The sequence below is a fragment of the Balaenoptera borealis genome, assembly GCF_965194805.1.
Source record: "Balaenoptera borealis genome assembly, chromosome: X".
Taxonomy (NCBI): domain Eukaryota; kingdom Metazoa; phylum Chordata; class Mammalia; order Artiodactyla; family Balaenopteridae; genus Balaenoptera; species Balaenoptera borealis.
This window is the reverse complement of record NC_138881.1, coordinates 16,131,261-16,155,795: the sequence shown is the minus strand read 5'-3', so window position 1 is coordinate 16,155,795 and position 24,535 is coordinate 16,131,261. Positions and strand designations below refer to the sequence as shown.

At 42.0% G+C, this 24,535-nt stretch overlaps 1 protein-coding gene across 16 annotated transcripts in view; it reads left to right on the top strand.

Moving 5' to 3' along the window:
* The window catches only part of ADGRG2 (adhesion G protein-coupled receptor G2), a 143,704-nt gene that overhangs the window by 106,654 nt on the left and 12,515 nt on the right, over nucleotides 1–24,535 (top strand). For 11 of the 16 annotated variants that reach the window (XM_082375513.1, XM_082375520.1, XM_082375512.1 and 8 more), the window contains 15 exons: nucleotides 6–61; nucleotides 2,844–2,902; nucleotides 5,668–5,707; nucleotides 6,179–6,216; nucleotides 7,892–7,986; nucleotides 8,563–8,629; nucleotides 12,554–12,945; nucleotides 16,537–16,708; nucleotides 16,909–17,065; nucleotides 18,549–18,692; nucleotides 19,323–19,445; nucleotides 20,103–20,148; nucleotides 20,273–20,376; nucleotides 21,170–21,291; nucleotides 22,634–22,902. In XM_082375513.1, coding sequence (XP_082231639.1) covers nucleotides 6–61; nucleotides 2,844–2,902; nucleotides 5,668–5,707; nucleotides 6,179–6,216; nucleotides 7,892–7,986; nucleotides 8,563–8,629; nucleotides 12,554–12,945; nucleotides 16,537–16,708; nucleotides 16,909–17,065; nucleotides 18,549–18,692; nucleotides 19,323–19,445; nucleotides 20,103–20,148; nucleotides 20,273–20,376; nucleotides 21,170–21,291; nucleotides 22,634–22,902 — 1,884 coding nt within the window. Of the gene's footprint in view, nucleotides 1–5; nucleotides 62–2,004; nucleotides 2,133–2,843; nucleotides 2,903–5,667; nucleotides 5,708–6,178; nucleotides 6,217–7,891; nucleotides 7,987–8,562; nucleotides 8,630–12,553; nucleotides 12,946–16,536; nucleotides 16,709–16,908; nucleotides 17,066–18,548; nucleotides 18,693–19,322; nucleotides 19,446–20,102; nucleotides 20,149–20,272; nucleotides 20,377–21,169; nucleotides 21,292–22,633; nucleotides 22,903–24,535 lie in introns of those variants that run through there. The other 5 variants (XM_082375521.1, XM_082375526.1, XM_082375519.1 and 2 more) reach the window with 3 other exon arrangements.

Sequence of the window (24,535 nt, the reverse complement as noted above, 5' to 3'; positions counted from 1 at the left end):
TTTAGCCTTTTTTAGAGGTGAGATCATGTTTCAATATGATGAAGAAAGCAATGTTACCCAGGTAGGTTTTAAAGATTTTTTAATTGCAATTTAAAAAGTGAATTTTCATGTATTTAAAGATTTAAGGTTCAAATTATTTCTGATATTTAGCATATTTACTTTTATCACCAAATTTATTTATTTATTTATTTTTTTGTCTTTTGTATTTGATATCTTTAATTTAGTATAATGTGTTTGAGATTACCCACATTATTGGATGTGTTAATACTTTGTTCCTTTTTATTGCTGAGTAGTATTCCATTGTGTGGATATACCACAATTTGTTTATCCACTTACCAGTTGATGGACATTTGGGTTACTTCCAGTTTGGGGCTATTATGAATAATGTTACTAAGAGCATTTTTGTATATGTCTTTGTGTGGGAAGGCATGTACATATACTTTGTGTATATGGAAATGCCGGGACATATTTTTTTTTTTTTTCACACACACACACTGTATTTTATTTTTACAAGAGATAAATAGACTGACACCAAGCATTGTACATGGATGACCACAACAAAAGCAACAATGATTGCAATTTTTCTTTCTCTTTAATTTTTGCGAATTTGATTACTGTGTGTCTTGGCGTGTTTCTTCTTGGGTTTATCCTGTATCAGACTCTCTGCACTTCCTGGACTTGGGTGGCTATTTCCTTTCCTATGTTAGGGAAGTTTTTGACTATAATCTCTTCAAATATTTTCTCGGGTCCTTTCTCTCTGTCTCTTCTCCTTCTGGGACCCCTGTAATGCAAATGTTGTTGCATTTAATGTTGTCTCAGAGGTCTCGTAGGCTGTCTTCATTTCTTTTCATTCTTTTTTCTTTAGTCTGTTCCGCAGCAGTGAATTCCACCATTCTGTCTTCCAGGTCACTTATCCGTTCTTCTGCCTCAGTTATTCTGCTATTGATTCCTTCTAGTGTATTTTTCATTTCAGTTATTGTGTTGTTCATCTCTGTTTGTTTGTTCTGTAATTCTTCTAGGTCTTTGTTAAACATTTCTTGCATCTTCTCGATCTTTGCCTCCATTCTTATTCCGAGGTCCTGGATCATCTTCACTATCATTATTCTGAATTCTTTTTCTGGAAGGTTGCCTATCTCCACTTCATTTAGTTGTTTTTCTGGGGTTTTTTCTTGTTCCTTCATCTGGTATATAGCCCTCTGCCTTTTCATCTTGTCTATCTTTCTGTAAATGTGGTTTTTGGTCCACAGGCTGCAGGATTGTAGTTTTTCTTGCTTCTGCTGTCTGCCCTCTGGTGGTTGAGGCTATCTAAGAGGCTTGATGGGAGTCTCTGGTGGTGGGTAGAGCTGACTGTTGCTGTGGCGGTCAGAGCTCCGTAAAACTTTAATCCACTTGACTGTTGATGGGTGGGGCTGGGTTCCCTCCCAGTTGGTTGTTTTGCCTGAGGCAACCCAACACTGGAGCCTACCTGGGCTCTTTGGTGGGGCTAATGGCAGACTCTGGGAGGGCTCACGCCAAGGAGCATTTCCCAGAACCTCCGCTGCCAGTGTCCTTGTCCCCATGGTGAAACAGAGCCACCCCCCACCTCTGCAGGAGACCCCCCAACACCAGCAGGTCTGGTTCAGTCTCCCCCGGGGTCACTGCTCCTTCCCCTGGGTCCCGATGCGCACACTACTTTGTGTGCGCCCTCCAAGAGTGGGGTCTCTGTTTCCCCCAGTCCTGTCGAAGTCCTGCAATCAATTCCCACTAGGCTTCAAAGTCTGATTCTCTAGGAATTCCTCCTCCTGTTGCCGGACCCCCAGGTTGGAAAGCCTGACGTGGGGCTCAGAACCTTCACTCCAGTGGGTGGACTTCTGTGGTATAAGTGTTCGCCAGTCTGTGAGTCACCCACCCAGCAGTTATGGGATTTGATTTTACTCTGATTGAGCCCCTCCTACCGTCTCACTGTGGCTTCTCCTCTGTCCTTGGACGTGGGGCATCCTCCTTGGTGAAGTCCAGTGTCTTCCTGTCGATGATTATCCAGCAGCCAGTTGTGATTCTGGTGCTCTCGCAAGAGGGAGTGAGAGCACGTCCTTCTACTCCACCATCTTGGTTAATCCCCTCGCCGGGACATCTTATCACCAAATTTAAATAAAGTACGTGTTGTTGAAACATTAGCTTTGTTGAGAGGGCTTGACTTCATGATAATCATGGTATTTTGTTAAAAATTATATTTTAGTTTTCACTAGGTTTGATGCTGAATAGAGTGTTTATGTGATACAGTTCTATTGCCAGTCAAAATTTAAAATTATCTTAGAAACTCCTAGCAATAAGAAATGTAATCTATTGAATCTAAAAATTGTCTTCTCAATCTGATCCTGTTCACCCCATGGGGGATTCAGACACAGTAGTATCAGCCTTCCCATAACCTAGATTGGTTCAGAAGATCCCAGCTAAATATGGTTTGTTAATTCAGGAAATATTTCCTGAGCACCTACTATGTGCCAGGCAATGAGCTAGGTGCTAGAAATGCAGTGATGGTTGCTACCAAGTGTCCCTTTTTACATTCACATAGAGAACTTTAATAGTGTTCTTTTGGGGGAACCCTTGGAACAACAAAAGATAGAAATTAGCACATCAGACTTGCTGATTCAGAATATTTTTTTTAAAGAAAACATAAAAACAAAAACTGACTCAGCCAATATGTATTTGATCGTTTGCTAGACAATATTGCATGCAGTTACGAATCACAGTCTTTGGGGTGTAGTTCTTTGGGCACCCAACAAAACTGAAGAACAGCTTCTTGTTAGAAAGTGTTATAAAACAAAACAATATTTGTTGTATTCTTAATGATTTTGTGCTTCTAGCAGAATCAAGTTATGGCTAATGGCACCTCAACTGGAATCCTGTCTCTAAGGGAATTGAAGTGAGTAATCAATCTGCTGTTTGATTTAAAACTTAAGACATCAACTATGGAAAGATACTTGTTGTGCTATCTGTACTTTTGGAAACTGAGAATAGGAAAGAGACAGACCCCAGAGGTCATAAAGAATTGGTTCTTGAGATCTTTGCAAACTAACCATAGTCACCTGTCTTCAACTAATATCCCTGTGAGGCTGTTCTCTTTGATGCTATCAAATTATGTAAGAGTGTCACCAAACCAGATTCGTTTTGCCCAGTGCACAGCAAGCCAAAACACTGAGAAGCCAAGGTTTGCAGCAAAGAGAAGGGTTTACTCCCAAGGCAGCCACATGAGGAGAACAAGTCTCAGATCTGCCTCCCCAGAGGCCAGGGACTTGGGGTATTTATGAGGTAAAGAATAAAGTGGCAGGGCAGTCTGAGGCTGGGGAGCGTGGGGAGCATGGGGAAAGGTGATTGGAAAAAGCTGGGTAATCTTTGTTCTGTGCAGGTGTTACTAAGCTACAGACCTCTGCATGTTCAAAAATGGAGGCACCTAGCACCATCTGAGGGTGGAGTTTTCAGCCCTCTGATGCCAAGGACATTGGACACTCGCGCATGCGCAGTTGGAGGGTCAGAGGTCCTATCCAGTCTTAACCAGTTCAGCTAGAACTAGACACAGCTGACTCCAAGTTCCTGGAAAACAACTCGGGAAAACATCTTACTATTTAGGCTACATGCTGCTTGGAGGACATGCAGGTCTTAAAAGGACTTTGATTAGTGAAGGCAGGTTATAGGCGAAATGGATTTATCTAATAGTTACCCACGGTTTCAAGAGCTCCATTTGAAATGGTATTTGGGTTTTTATATGATTTGGTAGCCAGCCAGGTTGAAATAAGAGTTCAAGGTAGGACTCCATGTATATCATTTACTCATGCTTTCATGAGGCATCGGTCATTCAAAAGTCAGAGAGAGGTCTGTGTTAAGTAGACCTCAGTTTACAAGGGTAAGCACAGACAATAAGAAATGCATTACAAATAAATGCTCCTAGTTAGACAATAGGTCAAAATGTCGGCCAGCAGACAGTCTTACCTTGACTGTCACTGGAAGGGGAAACTTCATGTCTTCGCCCTCGTGCAGGGAAGCAGCATCAGAGATGAAATTCATCTACTCTCAACCTTGCTATTATCTTTCAAAAGAGATTTTTGTAAACTTTTGAACCAAATCCAGAAGCTCTGAGGAGTATCTGTGATGACACTGAAGAGAAAAACTTTTCCAAGGTATCAATAAAAACAAAACACATGTGATAGGAAACGTTTTTAAACTCACAAATTCGTAAATAGAACACAACCTAGCATACTTGTAAGTAATTCATTTTAATTGCTAGACTTGAAATATAGATGAGTTCATTTAAAGCCAGCAAGTATTTGTTGAACACCTACTGTGTGCTAGGCCTTGGGGATACAAATGGGGATAAACCCAACTCTCTGAGATGGAAAACTGGGTCTAGAGCAGTGGTTCTCAACCCTGACTGTATATTAAAATCACCTCTGGAGATTTTAAAACGCCTGCTATCCAGGCACGCTCCATAACAATTAAATCGGTATTTGGGGCCTGAGTTGCAGGCATTGGTATTTTTGAAAACTCCCTGGGTGGTTCCAGCACGAGGCCAATTTTGAGAAGCAGGAGTCTAGAGTCTGATAGGAAAGAAGCAGGAAGCAAACAAATGATAACAATACAGTATAATCCCTGCAATGAAGGTGACACGTACAGGCTACCAAAGGATGTTCTGAGTGTCTGAATATAGAGTAGGCAGAGTAGTTGGACATGACTGGAGTGGCCAGGGAAACCCCAGAAAGAAGGTGGTCTCTGAGCACAGTTATGCAGGAGCAGCTCCTGCCAGCTTGAAAAGCTAGCTGACTACTGTTGCCACGATGCTTCTCTTCTCTCCAGACCTTCCCTGGAGCCAAGAACTATTGCCCAGTCCTTAGAGCAGGATTTCTCAGCCTCAGCACTGTTGACATTTGGGGCCTGATCATTCTTTGTTATGTGGGGCTGTGCTGAGCATTGTAGGATGTGTAACAGATCCCTGGCCTCTACCCACTAGATGCAGGGAGCACCCTGCCCCCAATTGTGACAATCAAAAATGTCTCCAGATATTGCCAGATGTCCCTTGGGGGGGGCAGAGTCACCCCAGTTGAGAATCGCTGTCTTAGCGTGAGTTCTTTAACTAGATTTCTTTCATCCTAAGTTCATGTGAAGCTCTGCCACATTGAAGAAATAAAACTGTTGTTGGAGTGGGATTGGAGGAGAGGAATGAGGGAAATTCCTAAAGAGGAGTTGTGAGGAGGGGAAGGCAGGGCTGGGGAGTGCTAGAGGGCAGGTGGAGTCAGTTGGAGAGAGAATGAGGAAGAAATCAGAGACAGAGGGCCCCCAGGGTGAGTGGCTGGCCCCTCTCAGAAATCTTGCCTCCGGCCAGCTCTTCCTCTGGCCCTTTGCCAGAAGCAGCTGCCTGGGGATTGCAGTAGCCTAATGAAATAAGATTGTTCAACCATAATTTATATCTTGCTGTTGGCTAGAACCGATACAGCTTCTGTCTGGTTAGTTTCCCTTGTCACATAAATAATTAATTTTTCCCACATAGGAATCTCTTGTTATACCCAGTATTTCTTCAAAGTGAACACTGCAAGCAATAAATACCATATGCTTAATTTAATTGCTAAAAATCTAACTTATTTTGAACTTAACATCACCAATGATCTCCTTCATATCAATTTCTCATTTTATTAACAGACGATCAGAACTCAACAAAACCCTGCAAACTTTAAGTGAGGTAATCATAGTACATCCTGTACTTGTTTATAATTATTGTTATTATTTGGGGGAGAGCATGGAGTTCTGTATTCCTGAGGAGATATGAATTCAAATTACCCCAAATCTGTCATGTATAAGAATGAATGGGCTAGTTCCATTACTCCAAAAATCAGGACTAGGCTCAATGGATGGACATTACAAGGGGGTAGATTTTCCTGTATGTAAAACCAAGTTTCTTAAAATCAGGGCTCCAGGAGAATGAGCTCCCTTATGTGGTAGAGAGTTTCCTGACACTAGAGGTATCCAAGTAGAGCTTGTATGGCCTGAATAGCTTTGATCATATGTCATTAATCTGGTAGGAATGTGAATTGGATGATTCCTAGGGGTTCTTGTGGTTTTAAGATTCTGTGATGCTGTGATTAGTCCTGGGTCATCTTGCCTGACATTTTCATCTGTCAAACTAACATGTATTTTTTTTCTTTTGTTTCAGACTTATTTTATAGTGTGTGCTACAGCAGAGGCCCAAAGGTCAGTCATTTTTAATACTTTTATATAAATAACCTTATTTCTTTACTCATGAGAAATAAAGTACAAGGAGTATTAGGGTGCAAATTCAAAAGCATTCCTCTAAAATAAATACACATTAGTGACATTTTGGATATATAATTTTTTATTCTTCCAAACACATATCACTGTCACATCCATATTCTCATTTCTTTATGAAGCACAGAGGGGTGGGTGGTGTTGGGCCATTTGTCTCTGGTTCTATGAAGCTAAGGGTCATCAGTGCCCTTAGCCCCACAGGCCACCAATAGGACCAACAAATGGCTCCCAGTCAGGGTGAAGGCCACACAGAGAAGAAGGAACATACTATGGAGCTAGGAGAGAAAAGGAGAGAGGGGGAAGGAAAAGATAGGAAAGAAAGAGAAAAGAAGAAAATAAAAAGTGTGTGCAAGGGTTGGGACTTCCCTGGTGGCACAGTGGTTAAGGATCCACCTGCCAGTGCAGGGGACACGGGTTCGAGCCCTGGTCCGGGAAGATCCCACATGCCGCGGAGCAACTAGGCCCGTGCGCCACAACTACTGAGCCTGCGCTCTAGAACCCGCGAGCCACAACTACTGAGCCTGCGCTCTAGAGCCTGTGAGCCACAACTACTGAGCCTGTGCTCTGGAGCCTATGAGCCACAACTACTGAAGCCCACACGCCTAGAGCCCATGCTCTGCAAAAAGAGAAGCCATCACAGTGAGAAGCCCACGCACTGCAACGAAGAGTAGCCCCCGCTCTCTGCAGCTAGAGAAAGCCCACGCACAGCAACGAAGACCCAGCGCAGCCAAAAATAAAGAAAGAAATTTATTTTTTTAAAAAAAGTGTGTGCAAGGATGAATCAGAGATTGCCTGACAGCTATTTGAGGTTACACAGATTATCATTTGAAATTATGTCCATTGGCTGTCCTGGCTGCATAAGCCAATGGCTTTTAGGTCGATAATCTCACTACCCGAATCTTGAGCATTCTGTGAGAGTAAAAGTCCTAGAAAATAACAGTTTCTACTCATCAGACGGTTCATTGGTACAAATAAAGGCAAGTCTTCCATGAAATTGTAGATCGGATTCCTGTTCACTATACGTATTTAGTAATTTCACTTTTCATTAGTTGCAACATTAATATTTTGTTCACCTAAACCAAGACGAAAGTAAAAAAGAAACAGAATGTCAAATTCCTGGTTATCTGATGACCTGAATTGAACTGCCAGAAAGATTTTGGATTTAAGAGACCTTGCTATTCATCTAGGCTGGTATGTGAAAGGGCTCTCATTGATGGAAACACAAATGCCTCCAGACACCAGGCGGTGCGGGTGGGTGGTAAGACTCTAGATGTCAGGATGCTTGTCTTTGCAACCAGGTCTCACCCCTGTATGTTCATGATGCGGGCAGGAAAAACGACTCAGCAGCTGTGTGTGGTCAGAGGGTCTCTGGTTTGCAGTCCCTGTGAATGTAAACCTCTATAAATTCTTCGTCCTAGAAAGTCTTTGGGGTAAAGTTCAGCCCATGATAGGTGGGTATTTACAAGCTTATTGGGGTGACATTGCAAGTTAACAGTGTCAGTGCCCCCTTTCCTCACTCTAAGCTTGAAAAAGCAATTACAAATATGTAGGTAGGTTTCCAGTTTAGTAACACTCTGGTTATATATATTTCTCTTTATAGCACATTAAATTGTACATTCACGATAAAACTGCATAAGACAATGAACATATGTGCTGTGATGGTTGCTTTGCAAACAGTAAAGATTCAACCGATGGGTAAGTTGTCTCTATCTTTATTGCTGTGTTCATTTTCACATGACTTTGATGTGTTCTTTTCAAAATTGAAAATACAATGAATAAATTTACATATGTTACAGCTTTCTGTTTTGACTCTTTTGTCCTTGGGCAGTTTTTTTTTTTTTTCCCTTGGGCAGTTTTTAAGGAGCTCTAAAAGGTGATTTTTCCTGCTTTCTCAGTAAAGTTTCAGTATGCTGTATTGGAAATCATGATAAAACAAACCCTACTGAGAGGGAGAATTCTATTTGGAGTGCTTGATCGATTGCTGCTGGGATATATTTACTCCTGAATTTCTCTTAGGAGTTGCTGAAGAGCGATTGATACTGTGTGCATATAACCCCAAATTATTCACTCAATAACTATTTTTGAGCACCTACTATTTACATATAATTGTCAATATAATGGAATCCAGTTTATTTTATCACCTGTTTTACGCTAATGCTCTTCAAAATCACATCAGTGTAAGAACTGTTAATACTTGACAGAGCTGAGCTTCTACCTTGCCTTATTCTTGACCATGCATTTTCTTCTTTCTTTTCTTTTTGTTTCCTGCAGAACAGTGCTGCTATTCTGTCAGGATCCCCTGCCCTTCCTCCCCGGAAGAGTTAGAAAAACTGCAGTGGTATGTAGCAAATCTGGTGACCCTTTTCCTAATAATAATAATACTTAATCGCCATGCTGGCTAAGGAACTTGAAATTTTGACGGTGAAGAAGGGCTTTCAATTTTAGGGAAAAAGCACAGTTTTCTTTTGTATGAAGTTTCTTACTTTAAACCAATGGTTTGCAATCTTGGTTGCACGTTAGAATCACCTGGGTAGCATTGACAATATTCTGACTTCCCACAGCCTCACCAACTGAATGTGTCCTCATATTGAAAAATTTTTCCAGTGTGGTAGATGAGGAATGGTGTCTTAGTGTTATTTGTACTTCTCTTATTAAAACTGTTTGAAATTTTTTTTTTCATATATGTGGGGCCATTTTTTGTATTCTTTTTGTGAATTGTGTGTTCATATCTTTTTCCCACTAGATATTTAATCAGTTTTTAAGAGTAATTTATTTATTTCTATATTGTGGAAAGTAGCCCTTTGTCTGTGGTATATGTTACAAATATTTTCTCTCCAATTTGTCAGTTATCTTTTGACTTTATGATGTTTTTGTCATGCAAATTAAAAAATTTTTTATGGAGTTAAATTTACCAATCTTTTATTTTATTGCTTGTGGATTTGGAGGCATTATTAGAAAGCCTTTCCCTACGTTTGGCTATAGAGGAATTTACCCTTGTGTTTTTATAGTACTTGTATGGTTTCTTTTCTTTTTTTTATTTTACATTAGATCCACTTGGAATTTATTCTTATGTAGTGGGAGGTATGGGTCTAATTTAATCTTTTTCCAAATGCCTATCTAGTGGTCCCAGCACCATTTATTAAAAAGTCCACCTTTTCCTCAGTCATCTGAGATGCCACCTTCGTCATATGCTAAATTTTGGTAACTATTTGGGTTAAACTCCAAATGTTAGATATTTACATTGGGGGAACCAGATGAAGCTGGTTCATGGACCCCACTTTGAGTAGTGGGGGTCTAGACTGTAGAACAGTGGTTCTCAACCCTGGCTGTATGTTGGAATCATCTGGGGAGTTTTAAAAACACCAATGCTGGGAATTCCCTGGCGGTCCAGTGGTTAGGACTTGGCACTTTCATTGCTGGGGCCCGGGTTCAATCCCTGGTCAGGAAACTAAGATCCCACAAGCTGTGTGGCACAGCATATACATACATGCATACATACATACATGCATGCATACATACATACATGCGCTGATGCCTGCCTCCTACCCTCAGAGCTAGGGATGTCATTGGTCTGGGGTGCAGCCTAGGTTTCTGGATTTTCTAAAAATTAGGCTAGAATTAGATGATGGCCCTTTCATTGCTGGGGCCCGAGTTAGGACTTGGCACTTTCATTACTGGAGCCTGGGTTCAATCCCTGGTCAGGGAACTAAGATCCCACAAGCCGTGCGGCACAGCATGTACATATATGTATACATACATACATACATACATGCATACATACATACATGCGCTGATGCCTGCCTCCCACCCGCAGAGCTAGGGATGTCATTGGTCTGGGGTGCAGCCTAGGTTTCTGGATTTTTTAAAAATTAGGCTAGAATTAGATGATGGCCCAGTGTCTTTCCAATGCATTGGTTCTTAAGATTGGCTGTACATTAGAAACACATGGGGCTCTTTTAAAACTGATGTGTCAAGATGGCCTTCTGGGGTGCTGGAAATACTCTATATTTTGATCTGGGTGGTGATGATAGAGGTGTATACATATTATAATTACAATTTTTATAATTCTTCAAGCTCTAAATGTAAGATTAGTACAGTTTACTGTATTGGGCTATACCTCAGCAAAGAAACACATTAAAATGAATATGGATGCCTGCACCCACCTCCGAGATTCTCGTTCATTTGGTTTGGGTTGGGAGCCCTGGCACTGGTGCTGAAGTGCTCCAAGGTTTCTAACGTATAGGTGGCGTTGCCCGCCACTGCTCTGCTGCTCACCATGTACCTCACCCGGTGGGTTAAGGGCTCTGATTAGCACAAGTGATGAGAGCAATACAGGGCAACTTCTTCATGGTTGAGCCCAGCAAATGGGAGCCCCATGCTAAGGGGTCCGGCTGCTGCAGCCCCCAGATAATATGGAGGAAATTTAATTTACACTTCTTAAAGCACCTTTGCCACAGCTTGGCCAGATGGGTTGCCGCATTATACAATTTAGGGAATGCTGGCTCAGAGAAGTTGGGTGGATTGCCCAGAGGAGTAGTGAGAGCTGGAGCCCCAGCCAAGGCTTCGCGACTCATCATCTTTCTGTCTGGCACCCCCTTGTCCATACTGCTTCCCGAACATCAGGCCGTGGGGAGAGGCTTCCAGCTGGGTGCCTGGCCCAGACTGGGTTGAGCCAGCATTTCTTTTTATGGGTATGACTTTCCTTAGGTCTCTCAACCTGATATTCCTCCCTCCTCTAACCCAAGAGAAGCTCCAAGAATACATTCTCACTGGTGTTCTAAGTCACCATCTAAAACTGGATCTATCAGAGTCTTCCCTGGGTGATAATTTGTTGCCTTTTCCCCTGAAGACTGGTGGATTTTGTGCCAGATGGTAGATGAGTTCTTCTCAGTCTTCCATGTCATGAAAATACATGGGCCTGGGAACCTCACCCCGACCCCAGGACCAACTGAATCAGATACTTAGGAGAAGGCCACAGAAATCTGTTTTTTAAAAAGTCCTCTACGTAATTCTCAGGCACAGCCAAGGTTGAGAACCACTGGGCTACAGTAACATTGAGGGTGTAGCTGATGTACAAGCTGGGGACCACCCCTTTGGCCCCAGCTTGATCCATTTTTTCATTCAGCAAACATTTCTTGTTCACATACTATGTGCTGGTTAGGACCATGGCAGGCTATAGCAGTATAAAATTGATTCAGACAGATTCCTATGCTCATCAGTTTCACAAAAATTTATGTATTGTTAGGTCCAATTCAAGATTTTCTTGAAACAAAATTCAATAAGTTGAAGAAAAAAAAATGGCAGTGTGATTTACCTTTCCTAGCCAGTATCACCAGTGCATGTGAACGACCTAAATTTGAAGTTTCTTGGAAAGGAAAAGCTTATTTGTGACCCACCAAGACCAGTACAAGAATTTGCTGGAATTAAAAATTCCATTCTACAAATTAATAATAGTGATTTCTACATATTTTTTTCTTCTATCAATCAATATGCAGAAGATTGTAATTGACAGAATTATGCACTTTGGTTGCAAAAACTGTAAGAAAAATTTGAAGAACATTTTGTTGTTACTGGTAAATTTAGAACTGCTTTTCAGTTTACGCCATACCACTTTGAAGGCATTGTTAATACTGAGTTGACACAAGAGTTAGTGAATCTATTATGGACAGACATAGTTTTGAAATGGGTATGCTTTAGCTTCTAAGTCAAATCAGTTGTTCCAAAAATTGAGCCAGTTTTGTCAGTGTGGATTTGAATAGTAAAGGATAATGGTATTTTGGCATTTGATTCAGTTTTTAGAAAAATTTTAAGTATGTTGGGAACAGTTTGGGCATGTGATTCCATTTTTTTTTGAGAGTAAATTTTGTAAAATCAAAAAAACACCAAAAAAGACAGATTCCTAGTATATGGAAACTACCAGTTGGGTCGCAGGGCATTTAATAGCTCCTCTCCCCAAGAAGCACCTGGAAATGTTACAAGATCTCCTCAACTGACTGATAGAGTCAGGGAGCAGCAGTGAACAAGTGAAGCAGAACTGGGAATTCATGAAAGAGCATCCCTCCTGGCTAATTCCCCTCCCAGGGAGAAGGTGGTGGCAGTGGGCAGGGGCAGGAGGCCAGTAGCAGGTACACAGAGCGTGTGCAGTGGCAGGTCCCTGGTGGAGCCATGTCACCGTGGTGGTGTCAGATGGTTGCCAGAAGAAGAGATTAGCCTCTGGAGCTCATTCGTGTCTCACGTGCATCTCTCTGATTCTTCCCTTTAGTGACCTGCAGGATCCCGTTGTGTGTCTTGCTGGTCATCCACGTGGTCCACCATTTTCTTCTTCCAGCAATTCCATCCCAGTTGCTCCTCAGGCCACCATTGTGTCCCAGACCTCCAGTGCCTTCTCTTTTGCTGAGCCTCTAGCTCATCCACCTGTAATCCAGAGCCCTCACTCTCCAACAGGGGTGATTCCCCTTCCTTCTCCCCAGCCTTCAGCTCCCATAGCTTCCAGCCCTGCCATTGATATGCTCCCCGAGTCTGGAACTATCTCTTCCCCTGTGCCTCCAACTGATCTTTCCCACACCCTGCCACCTGTGAAATCCTTACCTCCCTCTCCCACCACGTCTGCCCCCGTGAATGTCAACACGACCAGCACACCTCCTGACAAGACAGGTAAATATGAGGAGCAGCGCTGCTCCCACGTTTGTTGTAATTCTGGTCACGTGAACCCAGCAGCCAGCCTGCCAAATCAAAGTACCTGTAATGAAACCACGTTAAGCCTTTGCTTTTATGATGTCTACTTGATTTTGAGAGCTTTCCTTTGGGCATTCTTAGAACATAGATATGGCTGAGTTTGATTGTTTGGCCAAGAGAAATAGCTCTGAGGCAAACACAGATCTCATTTTATCAAGATGAGTTATTTTATAGGTTTCTTTCTCCTACAAAAGGTTGTTGGGTCACTGTTTTCAACGTTCTGAAGAGAAAGATTTTGAACTATTAAACACACTAACTCCATTTAGACAGAAGACAAAAGAAAACATTGATGTTCCTGAAAACCAGTCAGTCACAGAGTGCCAGAGCTGGGACTGAGCCAAAGTAGCCGTGAGGAGGAGAAGAGAATTCAGAAGACCTAGGGGTGGGTCTGCCCAGGCCCTCACCGGCGGTGGGATCCAGAATAAGCCATTTAGCTCCTCCTAACTTAGCCTGCTCTACCTCAAGATGGAAATAGTCTCACTAACCTCATAGGTTTGGAACCATGGCGGACATGAGAATGCCATAGAAACTGCACGGGGCTCCCCGGACACAAAGTAGGCTTAGGGGTAAAAAGATAAAGGGAAGAGGGAAAGAAGCAGAGAGAATTCTGGATGCTCTCTGGAGTTTCAAGCCAGTGAGTAAGAAGCAGGCCTTCCTCTAGAATTTGGAGGGTGGGAGGCAAAGCCAACTTCTTGGCGACATGAGGTCGGAGCTCGAGTTGTGGTCCTGCCTCCTCTGTCCCGGGCAAGCATCCCCAGGAGATTTGGAGCCAAATGACTGGAGATGTTTTTGAATTCCACAAGAGAGGAATGATGAAATATGATATGCCACCTCAACAAAATGTCTGTTACGCAGCTGTACATAAGAACAGCTAGACAGAAACTTGGGGCATTTTTCAAGTCTTGAGTGAAGTGAAAATAACGTGACAGTAAATAGTTTGCACACCATGTTTGTAATAGTAAGTTATAACAAGTGGATAAAGATTAGAAGGGAATATGCAAAATAAGAAATAGGATGTTAGGTGGTGAAATTAAGAGACTTCTTTGTTAGAAGACATACAGGTGGCCAATAGGCACATGAAAAGATGCTCATCATCGCTAATTATTAGGGAAATGCAAATCAAAACTGTAGTGAGGTACCACCTCACACCGGTCAGAATGGCCATCATTAAAAAGTCTACAAATAATAAATGCTGGGGAGGGTGTGGAGAAAAGGGAACCCTCCTACACTGTTGGTGGGGATGTAATTGGTGCAGCCACTATGGAGAACAGTATGGAGGTTCCTCAAAAAACTGAAAATAGAGTTGCCATATGATCCAGCAATCCCACTCCTGGGCATATACAAAGACAAAACTAAAATTTGAAAAGATACATGCACCCCCTGTGTTCATAGCACTATTTACAATAGCCGAGACATGTTAACAACCTAAATGTCCATCGACAGATGAATGGATAAAGAAGATATGTTTTATATATATATGTGTTTTATACATATACATACAATGGAATATTACTCAGCTATTAAAAAGAATGAAATAGGACTTCCCTGGTGGCGCAGTGGTTAAGAATCCTCCTGCCGGGCTTCCCTGGTGGCGCAGTGGTTGGGAGTCCACCTGCCAATGCAGGGAACACGGGTTCGTGCCCCGGTCCGGGAGGATCCCACATGCCGCGGAGCGGCTGGGCCCGTGAGCCACAACTACTGAGCCTGCGCGTCTGGAGCCTGTGCTCCGCAACGAGAGGCCGTGACAGTGAGAGGCCCGCGCAGCGCGATGAAGAGTGGCCCCAGCTTGCCACAACTAGAGAAAGCCCTCGCACAGAAACGAAGACCCAACACAGCCAAAAATAAATAAATAAATAAATTAAAAAAAAAAAAAAAAAAGAATCCTCCTGCCAATGCAGGGGACACAGGTTTGATCCCTGGACTGGGAAGATCCCACATGCTGCCGAGCAACTAAGCCCGTGCACAACTACTGAGTCTGCGCTCTAGAGCCCGCGAGCCACAACTACTGAGCCCGTGTGCCACAACTACTGAACCCCATGTGCCCTAGAGCCCACACGCTGCAACTACTGAAGCCCACGCACTTTAGGGCCCGTGTGCCACAACTACTGAGCCCGCACACCGCAACTAGAGAAAGCCCGCGCACAGCAACAAAGACCCAACGCAGCCAAAAAATAAATAAAAATTAAAAAAAAAAAAAAGAATGAAGTAATGCCATTTGCAGCGACATGGATGGACCTAGAGATTATCATACTAAGCGAAGTAAGTCAGAAAGAGAAGGACAAATGCCATATGATATCATTTATATGTGGAGTCTAAAATGACACAAATGAACTTATCTACGAAACAGAAACAGACACACAAGACATAGAGAACAGACTTGCGGTTGCCAAGGGGGAGAGGGGTAGGGGAGGGAAGGATTGGGAGTTTGGGATTAGCAGATGCAAACTAGTATATATAGAATGGATAAACAACGTTGTACTGTATATAGTACAGGGAACTATATTCAATATCCTGTGATAAACCATAATGGAAAAGAATATGAAAAAGAATATATATATAAAACTGAATCACTTTGCTGTACAGCAGAAATTAACACAACATTGTAAATCAACTATACTTCAATAAAATTAAGAGAGACTTCTTTGTTGTTAGACAGGTTTATATCATTGTATCCCAATCAAAAACACTACTAAAAATCAGGCTTACAGCTGGTAGTCCAGCTGTTAATTTCATAATATTCTCCTTTCCACAAAAAGAGCTTTTAGTTACCGACATAAAGTTCTGTATTCATGCTATAAATTAAATACATGTATATTTATGCTTATACAAATATACACTAAATACACTAATGTGCTTTTACATTTTTTTTTAGTTAGGTTTCTTGAAGTATAATTTACCTACAATAAAATTCATCCAGTTCTATAGATGAATGAAATTTTTATAGTTCTACGAGGTTGGATAAATGCCCACAGTCATGTAACCACCATCATGATATATAACATTTCCACTATCCCCAAAGTTCCCTCGTGTCCCTTTGTAGTCAACTCCTACCCACTACCCCAAGCCTCTGGGTACCACTGATCTGTTTTGTTTCCCTATGCTTTCAGTTTTTCTGGAATGTCATATGAAGAGAATCATACAGTATGTAGCCTTTTGAGTCTGGCTTCTTTCATGTAACATAATACATTGGACTATTGGAGACCTGTCCATGTTGTTGCATTTATCAGCAGTTCATTCATTTTTATTACTGAATAATAGTCCACTGTATGGATGGACCACAGTTTGTTTCCTCATTCTCCAGTTGATGGACATTTGGGTTGTTTCTAGTTTGGGACTATTATGAAAGAGGCTACTATCAACATTTATGAACATGTCTTCTTAAGACAGGTTTTCATCTCCTTGGGGCAAATACCTAGGAGTGGGTTTGCTAGGTCACAGAGTCTGTGTGTGTTTCTTTATTAGTGATTTTTCCATTATGTGTTCATAAAGTGATTTGGCTCTCTGTTATAGAAATTGTTCACACCAGCAGCGTCAGTGTTTCTGAGCTTGAGAACCAAGTGTCCCAGATGGAGAAGCTTCTTTCCTTAGGCAGCTTGGAGCCTAACCTCGCAGGACAAATGATAAACCAAGTCAGCAAACTCCTTCATTCCCCGCCCACCTTGCTGGCCCCTTTGGCCCAAAGGTATGACTTAGCAAACTGATGTGGTCATGAGAGGGGACCCTCTAATGATAATGATGCTTCTATATGATTAATTAAAGCCAAGTATTTTTCTCCCACGTACGAGGTTCATGATGACTTGTTAAGTTTCTACTCTATATTCTGCTTAGACTGGGGAAAACAAAGTGGGAGTGCTGAATTTGAACGGCTACTTCTCTTTACAGATTGCTAAAAGTAGTGGATGACATTGGCTTACAGCTGAATTTTTCAACCAAGACCATAAGTCTGACCTCCCCTTCTTTGGCTCTGGCTGTGATCAGAGTGAATGCCAGTAATTTTGACACAACTACTTTTGCTGCCCAAGACCCTGCAAATCTTCAGGTACATCCTAATTTATTGTGGAAAAGACCTTTTTTTGTATTTGATTATAGTCCTTGTGTACTTCATGATTGAGGCAATTACTGCTATACTCAGGGGTGATATTCAAAATATTTAACATCTAGAACAATGGAGCGCCACAGAATCAAAAAAAAGGACATTGGTCTTGGCTGGAGCAGGATCTCAGAGGTCCTCGTTGCGCCCAGTATTAACCCTTTAGCAGCTGGCTTGTGGAAGTTTGGGGGGGCAGTCAAGTCGGGGAGGTGTCCAGCGGGTTCTAGGCAGTTGGGAGAGAGCAGAGACACCGGCTACATTGCTTTTTCTTTTTTTTTCCTTTTAACATCTTTATTGGAGTATAATTGCTTTACAGTGGTGTGTTAGTTTCTGCTGTATAACAAAGTGAATCAGCTGTACATATACATATATCCCCATATGCCCTCCCTCTTGCGTCTCCCTCCCACCCTCCTTATCCCACCCCTCTAGGTGGTCACAAAGCACCGAACTAATCTCCCTGTGGTATGCGGCTGCTTCCCACTAGCTATCTATTTTACATTTGGTACCAGCTACTTTTCAACCCATTTCAGTATTTTTTTTAATATATAAATTTATTTATTTATTTTTGGCTGCATTGGGTCTTCGTTGCTGCGCGTGGGCTTTCTCTAGTTGTGGCAAGCGGGGGCTCCTCTTCGTTGCGGTGCGCGGGCTTCTCATTGCGGTGGCTTCTCTTGTTGTGGAGCATGGGCTCTAGGCGCGTGGGCTTCAGTAGTTGTGGCTTGCGCGCTCTAGAGCGCAGGCTCAGTAGTTGTGGCGCACGGGCTTAGTTGCTCTGTCACATGTGGAATCTTCCCGAACCAGGGCTCGAACCCATGTCCCCTGCATTGGCAGGCAGATTCTTAACCATTGCACCACCAGGGAAGTCCCCATTTCAATATTTTAACAAGTGTTACGACTACACTGGTGTGAATAGTGGTGCAGTATATCAATCCTGCTTCTAGTGTTTTCTATTAGAGGGATTGGGGGCTGGAAACATGCAAGTAAAACCAAGTCTTGCCTTTAAACTTAATTTGTATAGTCTTCCCTTTACAAGTTTAGTGCATGTGGTTCTATGATGACTTTGCCCTAACAGGTCACCAAGTTGGTGTGTCTGCTGCTGTGGTCTCCCTGGGCTCTGCAGTTATCCTGAACTTTCTCCCTTCCCACCCCAGCTTTATTGAGATATAATTGACATATAGTATCCTGCACTTTCTGACTGTTTCTGTATATCCTTTATCCTTAAAATGTTTCCTTTCCTGCTCCGAGGCCTCATCTCCCTATTACACATCCTCTAATTTCATAGCAATCAGAGAAACAAGAAGAACCAATTGTACATAGAGACACCACAAATAAATGCCCTTACAGGATCCTCCGTCTTAATTAGGTGTTGTGTTTTCCATCTCTTCATTATACTAGCCCCAGACATCCTTATGATCTTTTACTTGATTTTCAGGTTTCTCTGGAAACTCAGGCTCCTGAGAATAGTATTGGTGTTATTACTGTGCCTTCATCGCTGATGAGTAATTTACCAGCTAATGATGTGGAGCTGGCTTCCAGGGTGCAGTTCAACTTTTTTGCAACACCTGCCCTGTTTCAGGTAAAGTTGCCTCTAATTGCTTTTGGTTTAGGTTTTGGGGGAGACTAGGGGAGTTTTATTTCTTTTAATCCTCACATATTCTTAAGCCTGGTATAAGTCAAATGAATTGCTGAAAAGCTGTAGTTTATGTTTAAACAGGACCTAATGATGCTGCTGAGGATAAATAACAATAACTGACACTCACATAGCATTTATCAACTGCCGCGCAGTATCATAAGCACTTAGAAATGTTAACTCTAATCCTCTCAACAACATCATGAGGGAGGAACTATTGAACTATTATCCCAGTTTTACAGATGAGGCTATGGAGGCACAGAGAGGTTAAGTAACTTGCTCAGGAACACACAGCTTAAATGGCTTAATGTTATGTTCCCTTTAAGATTCACGAGGGTCTCGTTGTGTCAATCTGTGAAATTTAACTCAGCATTTAGAGCATTGTATAGTGGAATAAGCTCTGCTTCTCATTATGGTCCTTGGGAAAGTCACTTTACTCCCTGCCCCTGAATTCCTGACCTAGGTAGTAAAATAAACAATGTGGACTAAATAGTCCTTAGGGTCCCTTCTAGCTCTAAAATTCTCTGATAACATTTCATTTTCCCTTGCCATCTTGTTGATTCTTTGGTGTGCTAGGACCCTGCCTTGGAGAACCTCTCTCTGATCAGCTATGTCATTTCCTCGAGCGTGGCGAACCTGACAGTCAAGAATTTGACAAGAAACGTGACGGTTACATTAAAGCACATCCACCGGAGCCAGGTGGGAGGGGCCTGTCTGGTCTGTTCATTGACCAGAACACCTCATGCAAACTATGCCTGTAAGACTTTGCCTAAAAAAAGTAGATTCAGCAGAACCTTAGACCCAGTTAGGGCAGTGTGTAAGACTAGAATCACATAGTCACTCCGCTGGGTTTTAGCATGCCTAATAACTGCCCTCCTAATTTCCAAGAAGGAGCAGTGTAAAAAGCAAGCTCTTATTGCCAGTTTTCAGTGCTTTATATCTGCGGCTACAGGTCTGATTCTCACCTCCAAAGAGAAAGCATCTTTCCAAAGAGAAAGTTCAGTTCACATTGAGCATCATCTATGACCTCGCTGTTCAAAGTGTGGTTTGCAGACCTGCAGCATCAGCATCACCTGGGAACTTGCTAGAAATGCAGACTCTCAGGCCCCACGCCAGACCCACTGAATCAGAATGTGCCTTTTAGCAAGGCCTCAAGGTGATTCCTATGCACGATTGCTGAGTTTAAGTGCTGACCTATATGAGACTCACTTGCTTCTAGAGACCAGTGTAAAATAAGAACTCTCCTAAAATCGGGAACGAGATTCTAAAATTTTAAAATATCGTTTTTTTTCTAATCGCTTTCCAGTTTTTTCAGTTCTGTGAATTAATTATTTGTAGTTTATCTTTCTGTTACAGGATGACTTAACAGTGAGATGTGTATTTTGGGACTTGGGCAGAAACGGTAGGTTCCAGACATAACTTTTTCAAAGTCTTGAGTGGGAGGGGGAGGGGGAGCAATGAGGGAGGAGCAGTGATTGGTGCATTGGCTTTGCTGATGGGGCAGACACTCTTTCCAATGCCAACAGGTGGCAGAGGAGGCTGGTCATCTGATGGCTGCTCTGTCAAAGACAGGAGGCTAAATGAAACCACCTGTACCTGCAGCCACCTTACAAGCTTCGGCGTCCTACTGGTAATATCCCCACTCTACCTGGCCTTAGATTTGGGTCTGAGGGTTAGCTGGCATCATACCATGATGTCTAATCTGATGGATAACTTTGATAGATCAGCAGATTTCATGATATTGTGGCAAAGTTATAGACCAATGAAATGACTCTTCTAATAAGCAAATGTACTTGAAGGAAAATACTTGAACATAGAAGTATTTTTTCGCATTCTATTTTTACATTTAAGTTTTTCTTTTTAAGATAGCTATAAGAGGACTAGGGAATTCAGATTAAAATGGGTAATAAAAATAGTTTGTAATGTACTTTAAAATTTTATAAAACATTTGACATAAATTATTTTATTTAATCTTCACAAAAATCCAGCAAGATAGGTAGAATAGGGAGTTGTAATTTTCATTTTAATGAAGTCAGAATTAAGACTCACTTGTTAGGTAATTGTCCACAGTCACAGAACTAAGAAATATAAGAGCCGGAAGCCAAATTCAAGTCTTTTGGCTTCTAGCCTGGTGCTTTTCCAGTGCACCATAATGCAGTGATCAAGTACATGGGCTTTGGAGTCAGCCAGACCTGAATTTGGATCCTGGCTCCTCTACTTTGTAGCTCTGTGACCCTGGGCAAATTACTTAACCTCTCTGGGCCTCAGTTTTACTATCTTTACATGATGATAATAATTGCACCTATCTTGTAGGTTTGTTGAACGAACTATGGACGGGTACCTGAATACCCAATAAATGTAAATTATGACTCTGTTATTTATTTTAAAATATTTGGTCTTGAAAGCAATATTTTATTTTCCAGGACTTGTCTCGAACATCCTTGCCACCGGCTCAGATAATGGCCCTGACATTTATCACCTATATTGGTTGTGGGCTTTCATCAATTTTTTTGTCAGTTACTCTTGTAACCTACATAGCCTTTGAGTGAGTATCCACAACTGGAAACTTGGATTATATGACATAGCACCTCAATTGCCAAAGTGTATTAATTAAGCATGCTCCTTGGCCTAGCTTATCCTGTCCACCCATCTAGTGGGGCCACCTATATGTAAAACTTCATGGGACTTTTTGGTTTATACACTTCCTTCCTTCCACTAGTTTGTGCACTCACTGAAGGCAGGGGTTGTGTCTTAATCATCCTTGTACCCTAAAATGATGCCTGGTACCTAGCTGACATTAAGTGAGAAATGAAAGATGGATGCAGACCCCGAAACCCAAGAGCTTACAATGTGAAATAGACCATAGCTCCATGTACAGCACAAGAACTGTGTTTAATATGTTAAGTTTCTAAATAATACTGAGCAAACACAAAAGATTAAATGCATTAACGGGTGTGGGGATGAAGAAGAATAAAGGGTATCAAGTGTCACTGAAAAATACAGATACTCAATGAGTGTGGCTTTGTAGGTCAAAGCAAGAATGACATTCCAAATGACAGCATCTCCTTGGCTTATCAGAAGGGTCCCTTTGGTCACTTCTGGGGGGGATTCCAATAAATTTTGTCGGAAAAGAAATATAGGCACTTTTATTGCATTAACTAAATGAAATAATATGTAAGTTCTGGGATTTAGATTTTGGACACTGATCAGGAAATGCACAAATTTACTTTTAGTGCCAAACTTAGGGCCCAGCTGTGACTACAGATCTTCTAGTGGACCTTTGGAAATATGATTAATGAGACTAAATTACTATAAGGCCAACCATTACTCAGAATGATCTCACCAGATGTAATTTCACACACATAAACATGTACATGTCATCAGTTAGCTGTATTTTCCTATGGCTGTTTCATTTAGCTATAGTTTGAACTCTTCTTTCCATGATCTCATTTTAACTACTAACATAAGATAACAGGAGAATCTGGCTTTTTGAAGATCTGAATAGAGGAGCCTATTGTATGAGAAGCAGCACAATGCTTCTAGAAGTAGTTTGGGAGAAATGGAGGTGGGTGCTCAGAAGATTCCACTACAAACTATTTGAAAGGATGGGTCAATAGTCGGCATGTATTAAAAGGTTCCACAGAAATATAAACATGAATTTTCCATATGGTTATCACAGATGATTCGGTTTCGATTTTTCCTTTGTTGTTATCGTTGGCTTTAATGCCTCCCCCCCACACACACATACACACCCACGCTCAAAGAGAGGAAATTTATACATATAGACATTTACCAAAAAATAAAAATAAATTGCTTAGAACACAGATATGTTCACATAAACGTTGGCAGATTGTGATGCTAATTCTTGTTTTGTGCTTTCCTTTTAGAAAGATCCGGAGGGATTACCCTTCCAAAATCCTCATCCAGCTGTGTGCGGCTCTGCTCCTGCTGAACCTGGTGTTTCTCTTGGACTCGTGGATTGCTTTGTACGACATAAGAGGCCTCTGCATTTCAGTGGCTATATTTCTGCATTATTTTCTCTTGGTCTCATTCACTTGGATGGGCCTGGAAGCGTTCCATATGTACCTGGCCCTTGTCAAAGTGTTTAATACTTACATCCGCAAATACATCCTTAAATTCTGCATTGTTGGTTGGGGTATGTAAAATTTTTGCTCACACAGTGCCTGGGTTATCTCTGCTTTTTCTCCAGTGTTTTGATTTTTAATCAGAGACATTGATGAAGCAGGTCATACTTGGCAGGTTTCTAAAACAGCTTTATCCTCCTTTTCATGTTTCACTGCCCAGAGAGCAACCTCGTCAAGTCTCTTTCTAGAACACCTGTATATTTACCCTGGATTGGTTATGACCACAACACTCTGAGGTTAGGGCTATGAATCCTCTTTATCTCCAGTAACTAGAACTGGGGCTGGCACATAGAAGGTGCTCAATCAATTGAAAATATTAGCTTGGTGATAATGAGGCCAGACTGTCAGTCCCCAAGCTCCCAGCCAGCCTCACTCTGCTCTGTACCTCCCAGATTCACACATGTGCGCGGCAGTGTGCACAGATAAAACCTAGTGTAACTTCATCACCACACCGGCCCGGTATTTCAGATCATGCCACCTGTCAGTGGTGGATCACAAAGTCTTAGATGCCCCCAAGACGTTGAAGGTTTCTTCATTCAACTCCCCACCAAATGTAGGAGCCTCCTGGACTTGACTTACCCTTGACTAAAGATAATTTAACCTCTGCTCGAATTTTTCTATTGTTGGGGAGCTCATTACCTTCATTAAAAAACAAAATTCAACTGAGTACATTTGAAAGATCTTACTGGCTTTATTCGCAATTCATGAATCAGGCAGCATCCCATCTAGCAGATAGAAAGGAGCTCTGAGGAGCTGTACTCAGTGAAAGACTTTTTATAGTCAGAAGGGAGCGGGAACAAGGAAGTCATTCTGGGCAATAAAGCGGGTTGGTTATTGAAAGGTTACTTTCCTTCAGGGGTGGCAGGGGTCTATCAGGCAGGTTACCTACCTAGTGCTGATAAGGTGATTTCGGATTGACTAGTTTAAGATTCCATTTCTGGGAAAGCCGAAGACTTAACTCTGTAATGGAGTTAAGTCTCAGTTTGGTGACCTGTGGCTAGCATAAGCGAATCCATTTTGGGCCTGTTGTCTTGTTTTTAATACCTTACAAGGCAGCCAATGACCATCTTCTAAAGCTCTGCAGGTCTGTTTTTCCATTAAGTTCACTTGGCTCTCTGGTGGCACTCACCCAGCGGTCTTGGTTTTGCTCTCTCAGGAAAAAAAAAAAAAGCTGACACCTCTTCTGCCAAAGAGTCCTTTAGATAATCTACATGGAATATATATGTATAATGCCCTATTTCTCAATGTATTTTCACACAAGTAACCCCATAGGAGACAAGTCAGTGAAGTTAGCAAGGCAGTTATTGCTAATACCACGTGAAGAACCTGGCTCAAAGTGATGATGTGATTTACCCTAATTTCCACAGCTCGAGAACAGCCGAGGCTGGCTTTCTAATTTCTTATGCATATCCCTTCCACTGTATTATAGCCGCCATCCCTCCCAGGCTCCCTCTTCTTCTTCAGGCTAAATATTCCTTCAAGGACTTCCCTGGCGGTCCAGTGGCTAAGACTTCGCCTTCCAATGCAGGGGGTGCAGGTTCAATCCCTGGTTGGGGAGCTAAGATCCCACATGCCTCGGGCCAAAAAAACCCAAAAAACAAAAAACAGAAGTGATATTGTGACAAATTCAATAAAGACTTTAAA